Source organism: Nomascus leucogenys, chromosome 12 (assembly GCF_006542625.1).
Source record: "Nomascus leucogenys isolate Asia chromosome 12, Asia_NLE_v1, whole genome shotgun sequence".
Classification (NCBI taxonomy): domain Eukaryota; kingdom Metazoa; phylum Chordata; class Mammalia; order Primates; family Hylobatidae; genus Nomascus; species Nomascus leucogenys.
The window spans coordinates 62,903,806-62,926,818 of NC_044392.1; the positions used below are offsets into that span (position 1 = coordinate 62,903,806).

The following is a 23,013-nucleotide window of genomic DNA, read 5'->3' on the forward strand; positions in this document are numbered from 1 at the left end:
AAGGTGGGAGGATCACTTGAGCCCAGGAGTTCAAGACCAGCCTGGGCAATATAGAGAGACTCTGTCTCTATAAAAAATTTTTTTTTAATTAGCTAGGCATGGTGATACACACCTTTAGTCCTAGCTCCTTAGGAGGCCAAGGTGGGAGATCACTTGAGCCCAGAAGGTTGAGGCTGCCGTGAGCTGTGATTGCGCCACAGCACTCCAGCCTGGGTGACAGAGCAAGATCCTGTCTCAAAAAAAAAAAAAAAAGAAAAAAACCAGTCAGGTTCAGTGGCTCATACCTATAATCCCAGCACTTTGGGAGGCTGAGGCAGGCAGATCATGAGGTCAGGAGTTCAAGACCAGCCTGGCCAAGATGGTGAAACCCTGTCTCTACTAAAAATACAAAAATTAGCTGGGCATGGCGGCACACGCCTGTAATCCAAGCTACCAAGGAGGCTGAGGCAGGAGAATTGCTTGAACTGGGACCTAGGAGGCAGAGGTTGTAGTGAGCCGAGATCGCGCCACTGCATCCCAGCCTGGGATACAGAGTGAAACTTGGTCTCAAAAAAATGAACAAACAGACAAAGAAACCCCACAGAGCTCCCAGAGTGTCAGAAAGCTCAGACTTTGTAGCCATATGAAATAAACATAATTCAATCATATTTACAGCCGGTTCTTGAAAACACACCTATGTAGACATACATAAATATTATAACACATACAATTTAGTGAGACTTGTGAGTCCAGCAAAGGCTTCACTAGCATCTTCTATGGCCCATGAAATTTCATTGTTTCTTAAGTCTCTACAAAAACATCAGAGAAAGACAGGTTCTATTAGTCAATACAACCATCACAACATTGAGCAACATCCTGGCATGGTGATGTCAAGGTGTACCTGCTAATTCTGATCCTTACTTTATAACAGTTATTTATGATGAAGGCTCAACTCTGCTTCTTTAGAAATATCTGTTAATAAACATGTAAGAACTGATTCTTATAAGCTAAGAATTAAGCTGGCCTTGATAAATAAAGCAACCTGCTAAAAGTATTACTCTTCTGAGCTAAGAGCCCCTCATTATGTTAGCATATTAAAAATTATAGACAGGGTCCTGAAAAGAGCAGGAGGGTTTCAAGATGCAGGGTACATGGCTTATAAATCTGATTTCAGACTAACGGGATTTCTGGGTGACCCAAGCCTTCCTCTGGGACCTTGAACTTACAATGGCTGACAAAGATTAATATCAATACAGAGCTTCACTGCTCAAGAGCAATTAAAGATGCCCCATGGGAAGCAAAAATGATAAACCCATGTGTTAGAGTGTCATCAGATTTTCTTTCAAAGGGAAAGTATGGATCTTCTAAAATTCACTGTTCCATTCTCAGAGGAAATGCAATTGTACCACATCATGTTATGATAAAAGAATTATTTCCATATAATTAAAAATATTTAATCCCTTTTGCTTCCTTAAGTCATCTCATGATAAAGCACAAAGCTTTCTACTTTATAAGGGACATGTAGAGTTGTGTGACTAGCAGTAAAGAGGAGATCCCTGTTTTCACTTAGCTTTCTTTAAGTGAAAAGCTAATAAAGCTCATTTTATTTTACTAAGGAATAAATAATGAAAGAACCAACGGCTCAACTCTTCAGGACTTTCCCCCTCCTCCACAGCACAGCATAAATAGAAACCATTCAACAAATTAGGAACTGTATCTACCCTGGCAAGAGCATGAGGCTAAAGCCAGAATTCCCCAGATTTGATCCTAACTCTGTCTTAACTATCTCTGTGGCATTACACAACCATTTACTTCTGCTATTACTTCCCTAAACTTTAATTCTAAAAGTAATAATCAGTGGTATACTAAAATAACCTATTTGCCATCCCTTCAACTGCCAAAAGGCTACAGCTACATCTAAGTTTCTGAGATTGCATTGATCCAGTTTCACTTCTGATAATATAGGAAAAGGACAAATACAATCACTTAATTTTTCAAGGCCAAATCTAAAGGAAGTTAAAAAAAGTCAAATACACACCTGTGCATGTATATCCCCTTCACAAAATTATCTTGCTTTCCCTCTCATTGATGGTTAGGTCTCCAAGTTAGGAACCTGCCTCTTCTCTGAACCATTTCAACTCAAAATCTAATGACCACAAAGTCCCCTATTCAGGAAACTTAAGAATCTACAAATTCTACTAATTACTCTTTGTTTTCTTTTATTCTGCTCTGTGTTTGAGATTACTACATTTCATTAAATTGCCTCTTCATTTAATAAAATTATATTCTAAATTAGATATATTTATATATAAATATATAAAGTTCATAAAAACACATTCTTATATTCTGTAAATTGAATAACTTACAGAACCACAGAATTTTAGCATGGAAACTGCCTTTAGCAACCATCTAATCCTATATCCTTCCTTCACCGTATAAAAGAGAAAAAAAAAAAGATGCCCAGGAAAAGCTAAGTGATTTTGTTCTTCTGGTGGTATGATAAAATGGACATGAGCTTTAGCATCAAACAGACCTGGGATCTGATTCTGGCCCAACATTTACAAGCTATGTGACTTTGAGAAAATTATTTAAATTTCTCTGAACCTCAGCCTCCTAATATGGAAAACAGCAGTATCATCCTAGTATTTGAAAGTACCTGGTACATATCAGATAATAAGTGTTAGTTTCTTCTGTCCAAAGTCATGTAGCAAACCAGTAACAGTGAACTGGTCTCCTACCACGGCAGTTCCCACTACACATCCTGCATCCTTTTGAATGAGAACTAGTAGCTCTGGTGTATTGTCAAAGTCAAAGGAACAAGAAAATGACTGCATTCCTGACACTAGCAACTGTGTTTTATTCCATAGCAACTAACACAATAAGACATGCTTTGATGCTTACGGGATTAACTCAGAATTAAACTACAAACTGAATTGCCTATGACAGGCTTGGGATTTTTATGGGGATGGAGACAAATAAGACTGTCTTGCTCTGAGGCATAGGACAGAAGAACCACAAAATATTAGCATACATAATTTGCAGACTGATTAGTTGTTTTAATTAATTTGCTTTATTGTACTAAAAAAATCAGTAACAACAACCAAAAAAGAGAATGGATATACTTACAATGTCTGAAGATTGGAAAGAAATCTAAATACGCCATCAGCAATATGAGTGACTCTGTTGTCTCCTAAATTCAATCTCTCCAATAAGCTCAGACCCACAAAGGCAGATTCATCCAGGCGGGTCAGCTGGTTATAGGACAAATCACTGAAAACAAGAAACGTGGAAGGTAAGGAATTCATTGTATTTGGTTCAACTTACAATTCTTATTATATCTACATGGTAAATTTAGAGTTTTCTACAAATTTCTAGTAAAGAGGGATGTTACATCTCATTGCTGCCCATGGGAATGATTTATTCCAATCTGCTCTAGTCTCACTGCCTCCAGTGAAATGCTATCCAACACTTACAGTTCGGATAGTCTTTGGCAGAACTCCCATGCATCAGGGCTGATTCTTTCAATGGCATTCTGGCTCACATAGAGCTGCTGTAACATTCGCAAGCCATACAACCACCCCTTGTTCACTCGTGTAAGGTTGTTGTGTTCCAGTTCTCTGTAGAATTAGAGAAAGAGAAGAAAATACGTTCCAAAACAAGGCAGTTCAGTAACTGGCTTTAAATCTTAAGTTTTTCCCAGAGAAGCATGTACCTTTGTTCAACCCAACTGAGCTGACCAATTCTATTCAATAAAAATGTATATCTTATTTAAGATTTAGTGCTTGGCCGGGCGCAGTGGCTCACGCCTGTAATCCCAGCACTTTGGGACGCCGAGGTGGGCGGATCACAAGGTCAAAAGATCGAGACCATCCTGACCAACATGGTAAAATCCCGTCTCTACTAAAAATACAAAAATTAACTGGGCACGGTGGCGCGCACCTATAGTCCCAGCTACTCGGGAGGCTGAGGCAGGAGAATCACTTGAACCCATGAGGCAGAGGTTGCAGTGAGCCGAGATTGCGCCACTGCACTCCAGCCTGGCAACAGAGCAAGACTCTATCTCAAAAAAAAAAAAAAAAAAAAAAAAAAAAGATTTAGTGATAGAAGGTAGTAAGACTGTCGAAAATAGGAGCTCTACAAATCCAACAGGCCAAGTGGTATAGTATACCTGTTTGGATAAATTCTGATAATTTTCATTAGCCAAAACATTAAGAATATAAACTTTTTGACCGGGCACGGTGGCTCATGCCTGTAATCCCAGCACTTTGGGAGGCCAAGGTGGGTGGATCACGAGGTCAGGAGTTCAAGACCAGCCTGACCAACATGGTGAAACCCCGTCTCTACTAAAAATACAAAAATCAGCCGGGCCTGCTGGCGCACACCTGTAATCCCAGCTACTCAGGAGGCTGAGACAGGACAGTCACTTGAACTTGGGAGGCAGAGGTTGCAGGAGCCGAGATCACGCCATTGCACTCCAGCCTAGGCAACAGAGTGAGACTCCGTCTCAAAAAAAAAAAAAAAAAAAAGAATATAAACTTTTTAGATGAGAAGTCTGTAAGAATTATTTCAAAATTGATCAGTTAGCTAACAAAACTTCAAAGGTTTTATGTACACTTATTTCACATCAGTGAACAGGGAATCAATGAATGTGTCTCTATAATCAGAACAACCACCCTAGCCATTTGACATTGAAAAGTCCCAGACAGACTACTTTCCTAATAATCACCTCTAGTCCCGAGTACTTACAGTTCTTCCATGTTATTCAAGCCAAAAAATGCTCCATCCTTAAGTTTGCTAATTCCATTCCGCTGCATTTTCAAAGATCTTAAGGAGTCGAGCCCTTGGAATGTAAGACCTTCCACAATTTTAATTCTGTTTCTTTTAAGTTCCCTTTAACAAAAATAGTTTTACAGTCAGGAAATTGGTTTGCTAAAATGCTCTAACAGTAATTAAATTAAAAAGAAAAAGACCCTGTAAGAAAAAACTATCTTCTTATAATCCATCTATTTCGTTACTCACAAGAATTGGAGGTGAGGCAGCTTGAAGATCTTAGGTGGAATCATGCTAATTCGGTTACGGTTTAACTTTACCACTAATAAGGAACTCGATAAATTATCGAAGCAACCAGCCTCCAAGGTGGTTATTCTGTTATTACTTAAATTCCTAAAATAAACAAGATAATAGCAAAAGAAAAAATTTAGTAAAATAAAAATTCTACCACTAGAAAGCTGCCAAAAATCTATGTCTAAGCCCCAACTCTATCACTTAATGCCTATCCACAACTTTAGAAATCATTTAAGTGCTCTGTTTCTTCATCTACAAAATTAGGGGCTACCTACTTCATTTAGGTTGTTACAAAACAGCATGTGTGAATATGCTTTGTAAACTGGAAAACACTGGCACACATGCTAATTATCATTATATACGGTAAGCCATTGTTTAACAAATCTCTACCTTTTAGAAAGCTTGGTTCAAATAAAAAACAAAATTGAATCTCAAAATTACTCTTGATATCTACCAATATTTTCTGACAATAGTGCGATCTTTCTTTAGGGGGCTTGTGGGGTGAGTTGGCAAAGCCAACCACCCAATACACCAACTCTAGGTTTGTCTCACATATGCATATAAAAAGCACAATAAGGCCAGGCGCGGTAGCTCACACTTATAATCCCAGCACTTTGGGAGGCCGAGGCGGGCGGATCACGAGGTCAGGAGATCGAGACCACAGTGAAACCCCGTCTCTACTAAAAATACAAAAAATTAGCCGGGCGTGGTGGCGGGCACCTGTAGTCCCAGCTACTCGGAGAGGCTGAGGCAGGAGAACAGCGTGAACCCGGGAGGTGGAGCTTGCAGTGAGCCGAGATTGCGCCACTGCACTCCAGCCTGGGCGACAGAGCGAGACTCCGTCTCAAAAAAAAAAAAAAAAAAAGCACAATAAATAACCAAATATTTTTGAAAAGATAGGTACTGATGAATAATAAACGTGCTTTAAAGTAAATCTAATTTAATCTGTGTTACTTACAGGTATTTAAGCTGCATGCGAGGAAATGAAGACGTCTTGATTTCCGATATTATATTTGAGCTGAGGTCTAAACTCTCCAGAGCAGGGTAAAACTGGAGCGCCTGTGCATTTATTTCTGGGATTATATTATGGACTCTGTGAAACAAAGATTATAATGAAGCTGCTGCCACTGATCCACCCCAGGCCACAAAAATGTTAAATAATTAGAATCAACAATATATGTGCTTTAAAAAAAAAAAACTGTATACTTTTCATAATTTAAGTAAAAAACCTGAAAACTTATTAACTTACAATGAAAGTAGAGTAATATTAGATGTTGGTTCTCCAAAATACGGGATTTCTGTTAGTTCATTGTAATTCATTTTCCTAGGCAAGAGGAAAAACAGATTTAAATGTTTAGTGAGGGAAATATTACCTCTTAGATTCTACCTTCTGGCTAACACATATTCTTTAGAATAGGTGCCAAATTTGAAAAAGAATTATGACTCAGAATGAGTTAGACTAAAATGTATTTTTTGAGAAATTAGCGGTTTTAATGAGAAATGTATTATCTTTTTTCTTTTTTTTGAGACAAGAGTTTCATTCTTTTTGCCCAGGCTGGAGTGCAATGGTGCAATCTCGGCTCACTGCAACCTCCGCCTCCTGGGTTCAAGTGATTCTCCTGCCTCAGTCTCCTGAGTATCTGGGATTACAGGCATGCACCACCATGCTCGGCTAATTTTGTATTTTTAGTAGAGACAGGTTTCACCATGTTGGCCAAGCTGATCTCAAACTCCTGACCTCAGGTGATCTGCCCATCTTGGCCTCCCAAAGTACTGGGATTACCGGCGTAAGCCACCATGCCTGGCCAAGAAATGTGTTTTCATAGCGTTGATCTACTATTGATATTAATATCAGAAAGGCTACGAAGTATTTTGCACATTAAATATTGTTAGTTCAAACAAAGTTCTTTGAATAAGTTGGGTTTATGACAGCTAATTTGAGTCCTTAAACAAAGAAGGCATAATCAGTCCATCCAGATCTCTCTTTCTCTAAATATATGTAAACACACACATACAAATGTATATATTTTTTTCTAAAGCTATACAAATGTTAGAGAGTGTTACTTGAGACCACCGATGAAATTTATCAGCCCACCCAGAGATGGAACCTATGACTAATTTTACAGATAACATAACATGTTGCATCTGATCCCAGCAGCCCTTTAAACAGTTTGTCTCAAATGTTGTAGTAGCAAATCTAATACAATCACATTTCATTAACCTGGTTTTTAGTCACTGAACAACCTCAACAATCTAGAACACAGAAAAGAAACCAGAAGTAAAGACCTTCAGGAAACCAACCAAAGTTACAAAGTCCATGCAATAAAGCTCATGCACTTCCCACTGAAGCATTTTCAGGCCTTTCCTCAGTGCCTACTCTTTCAGCTAACAAACTTGTCAACTGTGTACTCATCCACAACACATTAGAAGCAGTGAATCTGGGGCCAGAAGGAGAGAATGCAGAGACAATGAGCAGGAAGAAGTTATCCCTGTCAGCAAAGAATTAAAAAGGAAAGTAAATCTCAGGGTTCTGAGGGTGTTAAGTGCAGAGGCAAATAGGCCTATATACCTTAATGGTTGTGCCTCTAGGAATCTAACAATGCTCTAGGAATGTGACAATGCAAAAACTAATATTAATAATATCTTAGAAAACTCCCTCCAAAATTACATAATACATCTCAGTATTAAAGGAAAAACTTTAGTTAAGAGAAAAACTTAATTCTGTCAACCATTACGTTCTCATATTATATCAAGAATACTCTATTTCATATACATCTACTTTAGACATGATGCTCCCAATCTTAGATAACATGTCAAGACATCTAAAAAGGTTATACAACAGAGTTTCACTGGCTGAAAACTTGGCCAAAATCAAAACATATTTACTCTGAAGAGGCGTAAATCTTACTTTTAGCCCCGGGAGGGTAAAATATTTCCCCCACAGCCTGCAACTTGAAATCACCAACCCAATGCCAAGACAGTCTGATAATATAACAAAGCCAAAGAAAACATTTTAGGTTTTCAAATAATTTAACTAATTTTTTCCTTCAATTTTTTTATGGCATCTCTGGATTGAACATCCCACAAATCACAATTTATTAAGTTCCCTCAGGAATTTAACATAACTTTAAATAAATAAAAATAACTTACACTTCCTGTAATGTTTGTAATTCCAAGCTGATGTTCCAGTCAGACAACCGATTATGACTCAAATCCCTGAAAGAGGACAAAATATCATTCTTAGTTTCGTGCTGTAAAGTAGACCTAAAGAAAAAAAAAGAAACTAAATAGAAATACTAAAAGTCCTCTTGGCCAGGTACAGTGGCTCATGCCTGTAATCCTGGCACTTGGGGAGGCTGAGGCAGGCGGATCACCTGAGGTCGGGAGTTCAAGACTCACCTGGCAAACACCATCTCTACTAAAAATACAAATATTAGCCAGGTGTGGCGGATCACTTGAGGTCAGGAGTTCAAGACTCACCTGGTGAAACCCCATCTCTACCTCCCAAAGTGCTGGGTATACAGGCGTGAGCCACCACACCCAGCCAAAAAAAATTTTTTAATAAAAAAATAAAAATAAAAGTTCTCTTAAATGTCAATTTGAGTAGTACAGACAAACAAGAATGTTTATAAAGGATGAATAAAAATGTATCTGAATTTCAAAATAGCTATTTTACTTTACGTGTGTGTGTATTTATGTATGTGTGTGTAGCTTCCGAGTTTGGGAATACATACACATGGTCCAATAATCAAAAAGTGTAAAAAGTCTCCCACTTTTGTCTCCAGCCACCCAATTCCCCTTCCCAGTAACAACAAATGAAAATATGCCATTTCTTGTGCAGACTTCTGGATATTTTATGCATGTACAGCAAATTTTTACAGAAATGACAGAACAATTTACACATTATTTTGCCCCTTGCTTTTTTCATTCAATAATACACCTTAGATCATTCCATAGCAGTATTTAAAGAGTTTCTTTATTCCCTGTAGTGATTATGTATTATGCCTTAACTATAAATACATTTGAAGATATATTTCACAAGTCAAAATGGTGAGCTTCTAAATTAAAATTGAAGTTGACCACATCCTTAATAGGGATGTGGTCTTCCTTTAAAAAAAAAAAAAAAAGGGGGCCAGGCATGGTGGCTCATGCCTGTAATCCCAGCAATTTGGGAGGCCAAGGCGGGTGGATCACCCGAGGTCAGGAGTTCAAGACCAGCCTGGCCAACATAGTGAAATCCGTCTCTACTAAAAATACAAAAAAAATTAGCCAGGCGTGGTGGCACGCACGTGTAATCCCAGCTACTTGGGAGGCTGAGGCAGGAGAATTGCTTGAACCCTTGAGGCAGAGTTGTAGTGAGCCAAGATCGCACCACTGCACTCCAGCCTCGGTGACAATGCAAGACTCTGTCTCCAAAAAAAAAAAAAAGCAATCCACCTTCAGGAAGAGGAAATTAATCTCACCCCAAATTATGTTAATAATAATGATGGCATTGGTGGCTAGCATTTATTAAGGCAGGCATTCTTCTATGCACTTGACACACATTAACTGGATAAATCCACACAACAATCCTATGAGGCAAATACTTTTAAAATACTCACTTTCCTAATATGGAAACAGGAATAGAAAGATTACTGATTGGCCAATCTAAGGTCACACAACTAATAAAAGTTATAAATTTGAAATTTCATCCCACTTCTAGCAAGTACTTTATTAGATACAGTAGAGATTTCACTGAAATTAGTCAAGTCTAAATAGTTAAATAGGCTTTAAAAAGTCACCCTGATGCTTCTGGCATCTTTATAAGGCTAAGGTGGAATGCAGCCCACACAAGCTGTCTGCCTAAAAGATGTACTATATGTTACAATATGGCTAGCAACAGGGACACATTACAGAAACATTACAGATCACTTTATCTCACTATGCCACCATAGGCAGTTAACAGATGCATGCAGGTTTGAATAATGTCTCTATCACATTAGAACAATTTGTTCTCAGCTAGATTCATGCCGGCCCATCTGTAAAAGCTAGCCACTTTCATTTAAGAGCTTAATTTATACCATGCCATAACTAAAGCTTTGTGTTAAACCATCACTTTTCCACAACAGTTCTAAAATATTCCAAGATGTCTGGCACAAGGTATCAGCTCAAGGACACTCATGAATGGAGGAGGGTGTCAGAAAATATAAAAGATAAAAATATGAATTCACTACACATAAAAATCTCATATTCAGATACTTCATCCAATTCACACTTGCTACTAAACAACAAACACATACACTTGTATAAAAATATTAAGTGAAAAGATGTTTTTTGTTGTTGTTTTGTGGTGTTTTGACTCAAGGAGAAATTCAACTGTTCTAATTTAAGTTAGATATTCTATATTCTACTCCAAGCTGGTTTGTCTGGCAAATGAAGAGCTAATATCATCTGTGTAGCAGGCTAGCATAATATGATCTAATTTTGTATCTGGTGACTACTATAACTTAGCAGGTTTCCCCTTCCAGATTAAGGGCTTTCATCTTAATCCTAACAGTGTTCATAATGCCTTTCCCAACCCTAAATCTTCCTGGCAATGTAACTCTTGACTGTATTCATCCCCTAGAGTTCTCCTATGAATGTCAATAATCATTGACCCACATAATCATTTTTAAAGAAAATAATTATTAAAGAAATCTAAAGCAATAAAATTAAACTCAATTTATACGTTACAAATAACTTAGTATTCGGTATTAGTGAAAACTGTCCAGTGTCCTCTGTTTTGGGAAAGAGTAATTTTCTCCTATCTTTGAAGTACCTATAGGCTTTCCAATGCAATCCAAAGGATACCTGAAATACTTTGCAGCCTCTGTACCAGATAATGTTGTTGAAAGGATATATGCTTTCAAACAGCCTCATAGGTCAGAGCCCCATATAATGAGGCTCTCTAGACCCTTCTAAAACAAACCCATATTTAGTAAGATTAAAAAACACTAAAGGTGAACTGAAATATATTCCCAAAGCAGTACTATCACAGAAAGCAACTAATATACATCAACATCAGTATAACTGTTTTAAGTTATCAAGTGTCTAACTAGAATTATATAGATTGATCTGATCAGCCATGCATACAATAAACACTTATTGGACCAAGTGCCAGGCAGTGGACTAAGCGCTAGGGTTATAAGCACTGTCAACTTTAGTAATCTTTTTCTTTTTCCGAAAGTAACACTTAACAATTCTCAGAGGTGCAGTCACTCCAAATCTGTAAGAAAATTCAACATCAACTCTACTATTCTCCTTTACTGCAAATGGGTAAATTAGCTTTTACACCTAATTTCACTCTGGAATTTAATCAAATGACATGTGCACACAGGAATGCACAGGCATACTCTTGTTCCCCATAAGCATGCCTTTCCTATTTCTTTTTTAAAAGTACTTCCCAAAAGACAGAAGACTAAAATATGAAGACATCAGGGCCAGGTGCGGTGGCTCACACCTGTAATCCCATCACTTTGGGAGGCCGAGGCGGGTGATCACCTGAGGTCAGGAGTTCGAGACAAGCCTGGCCAACATGGTGAAACCCCGTCTCTACTAAAAATACAAAAATTAGCCGGGCGTGGTGGCAGGCACCTGTAATCCCAGCTACTCGGGAGGCTGAGGCAGGAGAATCGCTTGAACCCAGGAGATGGAGGTTGCAGTGAGCTGTGATCGTGCCACTGCACTCCAGCCTGGGTAACTGAGCTAGACTCCATCCCCCAAAAAATTTAACAATTAAAAATAAATAAATAAATGAAGACTTCAAATATCAGATTTAAAACTCTTGGAACATGGATTTGGATGATTTTGAAAATTGAAGTCTCTCACTGTTCTTCCCAATGTCCATTAATTCCAGGTGGTTTGCATAAATTTTTTTTAAAAAGCAGGAGTCCTGAAATGGAGAACTCTCTTTCAAATATCCCTAAAATGTACTTAAGAACTTGAAGTAATCTAAAGCTCTGTCGCCTAGGCTGAAATGCAGTGGTGAGATCACACCTCACTGCAGCCTTGACCTCCCAGGCTCAAGCAATGCTCCTACCTCAGTCTCCTTACAGCTGGGACCACACGCAAATGCCACCAAGCCCAGCTAATTTATTCTGTTTTGTAGAAATGGGGTCTCCCTATGTTGCCCAGGCTGTAAACCTAATGCTTAATAAACTTAACCTAAAGTCTAGCTTTGTAACAGTCTTTCCTTTATTTTCTAACACCACTAATATCTGAATATTTATAGGTATGATGACAGAGGAGTAAAGGTCTCTCAGAGGGCCTGATCTCAATGTTGTAAACTCAGTTCCCACTCATGCTAATCTACAGGGATGTAGCTGTAATAAATGATGAATTATTAATGTCCTTGATATCATGTGGAGCCAGAGGTGCCATTAAGGTAGTCGTTTAATACCATCAGGGGTAAATTATTTATAGGATGTACAGAGCAATCACAACAGTTTGAAGAAAAAATCAAGTTCAGCAAGCTAATTGCAACGAAGTCCTACAGCAACAGAAATGGAGGGGTTTTCTTCTGCACAGTCACACATACATCTGAATCATCAACAATTTTGTTTTCAAGAATATGCAGCAATAATAGGCTGAACCAGGAACTTCAGCAACTTCTGACAAAGAGGCCCTTTGTAAAAGTTAAAGCATAAGAAAATACTGTATCTAATATTTTGGGTATGACAGTGCTTCATTTAGCCCGCATAATTTACACTTCCTTTTGTGAATGAAAATCCTTGCCTTGTTAAGAGTGTACCTAGCATAATTTAGTTTTAAAAGTAATACTCGGCCGGGCACGGTGGCTCACGCCTGTGATCACAGCACTTTGGGACGCCGAGGCGGGTGGATCACCTGAGGTCAGGAGTTCAAGACAAGCCTGGCCAACATGGTAAAACCCCATCTCTACTAAAACTACAAAAAATTAGCCAGGTGTGGTGGTGCGTGGCTGTAATCCCAGCTACTCAGAGACTGAGACAGGAGAATCGCGTGAACAGGAGGCGGAGGTTGCAGTGAGCCAAGATGGTGCCACTGCACACCAGCCTGAGCAACAAGAGTTAAACTGTCTCAAAAAAAAAAAAAAAAAAACTCGAGGTTACCATTATAATCAATTAACATATTGTGATTTAACATGCTTATGATATTGAGTATTCTTGGAGTAAACTGAACTACACACAGGAATTCTAAAACAACTCTGAAAATTGTCTGCTCTTGTAAGTTGGCTTTTCCTCTACAACTAACAGCTTTACATTAAAAGCTCTCACTTCTTGGAACTTTCAGTCTTCCTTTCTGTAACAGGCTACTTAACTTTTTACAAAATTTGTTTCTAATCAATTGTCATAGGCTAGGAGACCCCAGCTCCTGTTAGAACTATCTGAATTAGGAGTAAATGGGATCTGAGTCTTTTCTGTGAATAAATGCTTCCATTTTTGCTTTGTGGTTGAACTAGAAATGGCTAGCTATATTGGATAAACATTAGGTAAAGATCTTCAGGATAGGCCGGGCACAGTGGTTCACACCTGTAATCCCAGCACTTTGGGAGGCCGAGGCAGGCGGACCATGAGGTCAGGAGATCGAGACCATCCTGGAACATGGTGAAACCCTGTCTCTACCAAAAATACAAAAAATTAGCCAGCGTGGTGGCAGGCACCTGCAGTCCCAGCTACTTGGGAGGCTGAGGCAGGAGAATGGCACGAACCCGGGAGGCAGAGCTTGCAGTGAGCGGAGATTGGGCCACTACACTCCAGTCTGGGCGACAGAGCGAGACTCTGTCTCAAAAAAAAAAAAAGATCTTCAGGATACATAAGTTTATATATTATAGCTTGAGGCATAAAGCTGTTGCAAATTAAACTTTCTGTATTTCATTTGCACTGCTTATTTGTAATACATCATACAATACTTTTTATATGAATTTTAAGTCAGAGGTGCTGGACATGGTGGCCCACACCTGTAATCCCAGCACTTTGGGAGACCAAGGTGGGAGGATCACTTGAGGCCAGGAGGAGTTCAAGGCCAGCTTGGGCAACATAGTGAGACCTCATCTCAATAAAAAATAAAAATTAGTTGGCCATGGTGGCACACACCTGTAGTCCCAGCTACTCAGGAGGCCGAGAGGGGAGGATCACTTGAGCCCAGGAGTTTGAGGTTACAGTGAGCTATGCTCACCAGCCTTGGTGACAGAGGGAGACCTTGTCTCCAAAAAAACAAAAAGAGAAAACAAGTTAGAAGTAGTATGAAGATAGGAACATTCATTTCAAGAATAAGGGGCATGTTTTATTTTCTTCCTTTATCTTTCCTTGAGGTTTTTATTTATTTATTTATTTTTTATTTATTTTTTTTGAGACGGAATTTTGCTCTTGTTGCCCAGGCTGGAGTGCAATGGCGCGATTCCGGCTCACTGCAACCTCTGCCTCCTGGGTTCAAGCGATTCTTCTGCCTCAGCCTCCCGAGTAGCTGGGATTACAGGCATGCTCCACCACGTCCAGCTAATTTTGCATTTTTAGTAGAGCTGGCATTTCACCATGTTGGTCAGGCTGGTCTCGAACTCCTGACCTGTGATCCACCTGCCTCAGCCTCCCAAATTGCTGGGATTATAGGCATAAGCCACCGCGCCCAGCTCCTTGAGTTCTTAATAATAAAAAATATTGTTTCACTAGGGAATGTAACAACAATAAAAAGTGAGAAAATATTAATTCTACAGATACATTTAAGAATACAATCTTAGCATGCCCAGTTTTGGGACATTGGGCAAGTCACTGAACCTCAACTTCAGTCTCTTCTACAGTAAAATAAGAGTATTAGTACCACCCTTATCAGATTGCTTAGAAGATTAAAAGAATATAAAATCTTAATTGGGACTACTCCCCTAATTAACTTATTGAAATAGTAATCTAAATATTGCTTCTGAATCCTAAATTTATGAGAGATGCCAGTAACAAGTCAGCTCACCAAAGATTTGGTCAAATTACTGGAGTATGTATATACATCATAAGATTTGATGTTTCAGAATTACCCAGTGACACCATTTCTAAGAATCTACTCTGTATATATACCTATAGTTATGAAAAGATATCTACCAGGAAATTACTATAATAACAAAATCATAAAAAGAAACTTACATGCTTATCAAGATGAGATCAGCTAAATAATTTACGCAAGTCCCATACAATGGAATTATCTGCGGTCAATAAAAACAGTAATATAGAGAGTTACACACATAGTATGGTTTTGTGTGCTTTTAAAGAAAAGGAAAAAAAGATAGATGTATGTGTAAAACTTTGGAAGCAACCCAGGAAACAATTAACAGTGAATTTTCTTTAGGTAAGACAAAGGAACTTGTTACTGTTCCACTTTAAATGTTTTGTACCATTTTAATAGTTTATCATGGGCTCCAGCCTGGCCAACATGGTGAAATCCTGTCTCTACTGAAAATACAAACATTAGCTGGACATGGTGGTACATGTCTGTAATCCCAGCTACTTGGGAGGCTGAGGCAGGGGAATTGCTTGAACCTGGGAGACAGAGGTTGCAGTGAGCTGAGATCACGCCACTGCACTCCAGCCTGGGTAACAGAGTGAGACTCAATCTCAAAAAAAAAAAAAGGCCAGGTGTGGTGGCTCACATCTGTAGTCCCAGCACTTTGGGAAGCCGAGGCGGGCGGATCACCAGGTCAGGAGTTCAAGACCAGCCTGGCCAAGATGGTGAAACCTCGTCTCTACTAAAAATACAGAAATTAGCTGGGTGTGGTGGCAGACACCTGTAATCCCAGCTACTCAGGAGGCTGAGGAAGGAGAATTGCTTGAACCCGGGGAGCAGAGGTTGCAGTGAGCCGAGATTGTGCCACTGCACTCCAGCCTGGGCAGCAGAATGAGACTCTGTCTCCAAAAAAAAAAAAAAAGTTTACCATAGGTATTAATTTATTTAAGTATATCTTTAACCTAGAATGTACTAGGAAATAAGATTTTATTTTTCAAGACAGGGTCTCACTCTGTTGCCCAGGCTGAGTGCAGTGGCTTGATCATGGCTCACCTTAACTCCCAGGCTCAAACAATTCTGCCACTTCAGCTTCCCAAGTATCTGGGACTACAGCCATGTGCCACTGCATCCAGCTAATTTTTTATTTCTTTTTATTTATTTATTTATTTTGAGACGGAGTCTCACTCTGTTGCCCAGGCTGGAGTGCAGTGGTGCGATCTTGGCTCACCGCAAGCTCTGCCTCCTGGGTTCACGCCACTCTCCTGCCTCAGCCTCCTCAGTAGCTGGGACTACAGGCGCCCACCACCATGCCCGGCTAATTTTTTTTTTTTTTGTATTTTTAGTAGAGACGGGGTTTCACCGTGTTAGCCAGGATGATCTTTTTATTTCTTGTAGAGACAGGGTCTCGTTATGTTGCCCAGGCTGGTTCCAAAATCCTGGACTCAAGCATTCCTCCTTCCTCAGCTTCCCAAAGTGCTGGGATTACAGGCATGAGCCACCACACACAACCAGAAGTAAGATTTTAATTTTGTTACTTTTCTGAGATTGGAATTCTTCCTACCAAATGTTTTCAGAATACCATAAATTGACCAAATCAGGTTAATTATGACACTTGACAAGGAACAAGAAAAACTTGTCAACTCCATGTCCTTTTGCCTTCCTAATCAGTAAGATACCTCAGAAAGATAGTGAAAAATACAAATATACTAGACTGTTTTTCTAGACTGATGTATGAAGTCGTAAATTCCACTTTATAACCTAGTGTCTGGCTTTCAAATTTCAAATGAACAGAGCTGAATTTTTAGTGAGCAGTACAAAACCATGGAATACCACTCCTATCCATGTTTTTAATATCTGTCTTTCCTGCCCCCATTTAGAATAATAGTTCAGTAATAGTGGAACAGAGGTTCCTGCTTATATATGAAAATATGCAGAAAGCTGGCTGGGCATGGTGGCTCACGCCTGTAATCACAGCACTGTGGGAGGCCCAGGCAGGCAGATCACCTGAGGTCAGGAGTTCAAGACCAGCCTGGCCAACGTGGTGAAACCCTATCTCTACTAAAAATACCAAAAATTAGCCGGGCATAGTGGCGGGCACGTGTAATCCCTGCTACTCAGGAGGCTGAGACAGGAGAATTGCTTGAACCCGGGAGGTGGTGGTTGCAGTGAGCTGAGATCGTGCCATTGCACTCCAGCCTGGGCAACAAGAGTGAAACTGTCTCAAAGAAAAAAAAAAAAAAAAAAAAAAAAAAAAATTCAAGAAAATATGCAGAAAGCTATGACATTTTCCCTCACTATTAGTGAGCACTTTTTAGGTACCAGCATTTTCTAGGTTCATTATCTTTGTATCAAACTACTTATATCTTACAATTATTAAGTTATTGTAAAGATTTTTTTTTTTTTTTTTGAGACAAAGTTTCGCTCTTTCGCCCAGGCTAGAGTACAGTGGCGCAATCTCGGCTCACTGCAACCTCCACCTCCTGGGTTCAAGCGATTCTCCTGCCTCAGCCTCCTACTGGGATTATAGGCACCCGCCACCACACCCAGCTAATTTTTTTGTATTCTTGTTTTAGTAGAGACAGGGTTTCACCATGTTGGCCAGGCTGGTCTCGAACTCCTGACCTCAGGTGATCCACCCACCTTGGCCTCCCAAAGTACTGGGATTAACAGACGTGAGCCACCACTCCTGGCCTATTGTAAAGATTTTTAGAAGTTATTCAAGAATAAAACAAGTCATCTTATCACTTATATTATTGGTAAAGAAGGTTTAATCAAAGCCAAGCATCAGTTGGGTTTCTTATTATTAATGTAATCACCATTCCTTAATGCCTATGTAGTTTAACCTGGCACCAAGTCTAATATCTCCTCAAATAAACACACTATGCTCAGGGTTGGCTATGCTTTTCCTGCTGCAACCTACCAAGATTTTGATTACATAAGCAAGTTCTTATAGTGATTCTGAAATAGATATGCAAAAAATATGTATGAGAAGCCCAAAATTAAGAAACATTTAGCTGGGTGCAGTGGCTCACACCTGTAATCCCAGCACTTTGGGAGGCCAAGGCAGGCGGATCATCTGAGGTCAGAAGTTCGGGACCAGTTTGACCAACATGGAGAAACCCCGTCTCTACTAAAAACACAAAATTAGCCAGGCATGGTGGCACATGCCTGTAATCCCAGGTACTTGGGAGGCCGAAGCAGGAGAATCACTTGAACCCGGGAGGCGGAGGTTGCGGTGAGCCGAGATCCCACCATTGCACTCCAGCCTGGGCAAGAAGAATGAAACTCTGTCTCAAAAAAACAAACAAAAAAACAAGAATTTAGTTACAAGTTGATTTACACCACACTTCACTAGTGTTCCTCGGTTAATGGTTTAACTTTAAAACTGCTAATCACGGCTAGTTATTCTGGCAATTATTCTGCCAGTTATTTGTTACAAATAACATAATTACAGTCTTTTTTGGGAAAGGCTGAGGAAGGGCAAAAGGAGAAGAGATAAAGAACACAAATACCTTAAAAAACTGGTTTACAACAAAGTAAAATTCAATTAACTATTCCATTCTCCAGGTTTTTCTGCCAAACATGAAATCAATAATTTGGATAGGGTGTAATTACTTTTATTTTTTATTTGCACCAACTGAATATTGTAACATTTTTCATGACTGAAATAATACAGAATAAATGTGTTGAGTCATTTTCTCTAGCATAGGGAATATAAGAATGCTTTCAGAGTATTTCTAAAAAACATTTTGCTAAGCCTTTACTTAATATGATGTGATCTTTTCTGAACTGGTTAAATGCCAGTTTTCCATTAGGATTGAAAGACCTTTAAAGAATAAAGCATATAAAATGTCATGGATCTAAGATGAAGGAAATGTATTTTCCAGCATTAGGAAACCAAGTGATTATCTTAATATACAAGTAATCCCTTGATTACTCGTGCTGATTTTATTTGTTTTACGTTGGAAAATGCAAAACATTTTTAATATAATGAAACATAATTAGGACATTAATCTCTATAAACATAAACGGGTCCTTCAAAGCAGAAAATAAATTTAAAGAATTAAGTATGCCGGGCGCCATGGCTCACGCCTGTAATCCCAGCACTTTGGGAGGCCGAGGCAGGTGGATCACAAGGTCAGGAGATCGAGACCATCCTGGCTAACACGGTGAAACCCCGTCTCTACTAAAAATATAAAAAATTAGCCGGGCATGGTGGCGGGTGCCTGCAGTCCCAGCCACTCAGGAGGCTGAGGCAGGAGAATGGTGTGAACCCGGGAGGCAGAGGTTGCAGTGAGCAGAGATTGCGCCACTGCACTCTAGCCTGGGTGACAGAACGAGACTCTGTCTCAGGAAAAAAAAAAAAAAAAAAACAGAATTAAGTAAAGCACAGACTTCCTCAACTAACATTCAATAAGCAAAAATTGCCTATGGTTCAGTGGTTCTCCATCATGGCTCCACATTAGCCTTACTAGGGAAGATTAATATTGATAGTTAAGTCCCACCCCAGACCAAACAAATCAGAGAATCACCGGGATAAGGCCAATGTTTTTATTATTATTATTATTATAAGTTCTAGGGTACATGTGCACAACGTGCAGGTTTGTTACATATGTATACATGTGCCACATTGGTGTGCTGCATCCATTAACTCGTCATTTACATTAGGTATATCTCCTAATGCTATCCCTCCCCCCTCCCCCTCCCCCCACCCCACAATAGGCCCTGGTGTGTGATGTTCCCCATCCTGTGTCCAAGTGTTCCCAACAATGGTATTTTGTAAAAGCTCTCCAAGTAACAGTCTAACGTACAGGTGAGGCTGAGAATATTACCAGTCCAGAAATCCATTTAATAACCCAAACCCTGATGGGCAGAGGATATTCTGAGTTCACATGAGATCTAGTGGCTTAAAAGTGTGCAGCTGGCCGGGCACAGTAGCTCATGCCTGTAATCCCAGCACTTTGGAAAGCCAGGGCAGGTGGATCACCTGAGGCCTGGAGTTTGAGACCAGCCTGGCCAACATGGAGAAACCCCGTCCCTACTAAAAATACAAAAATTATCCAGGTGTGGTGGCACGTGCCTGTAATCCCAGCTACTCGGGAGGCTAAGGCAGGAGAATCACTTAAACCCAGGAGGCGGAGGTTGCAGTGAGCCAAGATGGCGCCACTGCACTTGAGCCTGGCCAACAGAGCAAGACTCCGTCTCAAAAAAAAAAAAAAAAAAAAAAGGTGAGCAGCCAGGCGCGGTGGCTCATGCCTGTAATCCCAGCTCTTTGGGAGGCCAAGGTGGGCAGATTACTAGAGTTCAGGAGTTCCAGACCTGGGAGACTCCATATCAAAAAAAAAAGTGTGCAGTAGCCAGGCATGGTGCTTCATATCTATAATGCCAGTAATTAGAAGGCTGAAGCAGGCAGACTGCTTGAGTCCCAGAGTTCAAGACCAGCCTCAACAACAGGGCGAGACCCTGTCTCTACAAAAACTACACAAAATTAGCCAGGCATGGTGGCACACATCTGTAGTCCCAGCTACTTGGAAGGCTGAGGTGGGAGGATCCTCTAAGCCCAGGGAGGTTGAGGCTGCAGTGAGCCATGACTGCACCACTGAACTCCAGCCTGGGCGTGGTAGCTCATGTCTGTAATCCCATCACTTTGGGAAGCCAAGGTGGGTGGATCACCTGAGGTCAGGAGTTTGAGACCAGTCTGGCCAACGTGGCAAAACCCCATCTCTACTAAAAATATAAAATCATTAGCCAGGCATGGTGGCAGGCACCTGTAATCCCAGCTACTCAGCAGGCTGAGGCAGGAGAATTGCTTGAAACTGGGAGGTGGAGGGTGCAGTGAGCCGAGATCTCACCACTGCACTCCAGCCTGGGCAACAGAGAGAGACTCTGTCTCAAATAAATAAATAAATAAATAAATAAATAAATAAATAAATAAGAGAGAGAGAGACCCTGTCTCTAAATAAATAAATAGCATGACACCTCCCCTACACAACTCTCTCTCACTCCTGCTTTTGCCATGTGAAGTGCCTGCTCCCGCTTCGCCTTTTGCCACAAGTAAAAGCTCCGAGGCCTCACCAGAAGCCAAGCTGATGCCAGTGCCACACTTCCTGTACAGCCTACAGAACTGTGAGCCAGTTAAACTTCTTTTCTTTATAAATTACCCAGTCTCATTTAATTGTATATAGCAGTGCAAGAGACTAATACCCCAGGGTATAATTGTGTAACAACCAAGCCCAAGTGATCTGTATCAGATCTGTATTAGATCAGATTTCTTAAGGCTCTCTTGTTGCAGATTTTCTTGTTCAGATATCTTGTAAACTAACAAAAATGTCTTGAAGATATCACTGGATTTTAAAGGCTCACATTTGCTGTTTACCACTTCCCCAGATATACCAGGATAAAGAAGATAAAATATGTTAAAATCCTTAATACAGTGAAAGCATCGTATATGCTTTGAAATGACTGTTGCAAGTGAAATAGTTCATTGTAACAGTATCATGCAAGCCAGGGGCAAAGTATATTGGATTGAGGAAACATAGCAGCTTTTCCCATGCCTCATCCCCAGTTTGGTTTAGGGATTTACTACGTCTTTTATTTACTTAATTTTTTTACTTGGCCACTAATATCCAGTTAAAGTGTTTCTTTTGCAAACTAAAACTGCTGTTTCTGCTACTGTCTAAAAAAGATAATCTTTCTATTACATGAGATTATGTGAGAGACATCCATAATACTTTTGAAGTATCTCAACTTTAGAAATGGGTGGCTAGAGGCCGAGCATGGTGGCTCACGCCTGTAATCCAGCACTTAGGGAGGCTGAGGTGGGCGGATCACCTGAGGTCAGGAGTTTGAGACCAGCCTGGCCAACATGGTAAAAACCCATCTCTACTAAAAATACAAAAATCAGCCAGGCGCCGTGGCGGGTCCCTGTAATCCCAGCTACTTGGGAGGCTGAGGCAGGAGAATTGCTTGAACCCAGGGGGCAGAGGCTGCACTGAGCTGAAATCACCCCACTGCATTCCAGCCAATCACGAGGTCAAGAGATAGAGACTATCCTGGCCAATATGGTGAAACCCTGTCCCTACTAAAAATACAAAAATTAGCTGGGTATGGTGGCGCGTGCCTGTAGTCCCAGCTACTTGGGCGACAGAGCAGGACTCTGTCTCAAAAAATAAAAAAAATAAATAAAAATGGGTGACTGGTATACAGTTTCAGACCACTAAAAACACCTCCATCTACAGCTGTCAGCCCTAATGACACTGCATGCAACTACTTATTCATTAATATTTAATAACTATCTAATGGATGCTGCAAGGCTCTATAAAAACAAAGATAAGAAAAAAATGAAAGATTACTTGTGGATACGTTTTTCCGAATTTTGAGGCAATTAGACGAAACGTCCCATCCCAGAGTCAGATGGGAACCAGAGTTAGTAATAACTTTTTGGGCCAGGCGCGGTGGCTCATGCCTGTAATCCCAGCACTTTGGGAGGCCAAGGTAGGCAGATCACGAGATCAGGAGTTTGAGGCCAGCCTGGCCAACATGGTGAAACCTCGCCTCTAGTAAAAATACAAAAATTAGCCAGGCGTGTGGTGCATGCCTGTAATTCCAGCTACTCAGGAGGCTGAGGCAGAAGAATCCCTAGAACCCAAGAAGCGGAGGTTGCAGTGAGCCAACATTGCACCACTGCACTCCAGCCTGGGCAACAAGAGCAAAATTCCGTCTCAAAAAAAAAAAAAAAAAAACCTTTTAGTGTTCCCATATTTAGAATTTTTCTTTGTTTAAAAAGATGATTTTGAAATAATTAGCTAAGATAATGCACTGATTCATTCACAACATTTACTATGGATAATGAGGTACCTTGAAAAGAAACCATATAGTAAGATATTTAAAAGACCAGAAGCAGGCCGGGCACAGTGGCTCACGCCTGTAATCCCAGCACTTTGGGAGGCCGAGACGGGTGGATCATGAGGTCAGGAGATCAAGACC

General features: G+C 40.2%; 1 protein-coding gene across 1 annotated transcript in view; it reads right to left on the reverse strand.

The window, feature by feature from the left end:
* Positions 1-23,013, reverse strand: part of LRIG2 (leucine rich repeats and immunoglobulin like domains 2) — a 55,532-nt gene that overhangs the window by 25,474 nt on the left and 7,045 nt on the right. Inside the window, exons 2-9 of the mRNA XM_030824819.1 lie at positions 8,194-8,259; positions 6,293-6,367; positions 6,002-6,136; positions 4,999-5,142; positions 4,726-4,869; positions 3,453-3,596; positions 3,106-3,249; positions 708-788 (exon numbers count right to left, since the gene is read on the reverse strand). Coding sequence (XP_030680679.1) covers positions 708-788; positions 3,106-3,249; positions 3,453-3,596; positions 4,726-4,869; positions 4,999-5,142; positions 6,002-6,136; positions 6,293-6,367; positions 8,194-8,259 — 933 coding nt within the window. The remainder of the gene's footprint in view (positions 1-707; positions 789-3,105; positions 3,250-3,452; positions 3,597-4,725; positions 4,870-4,998; positions 5,143-6,001; positions 6,137-6,292; positions 6,368-8,193; positions 8,260-23,013) is intronic.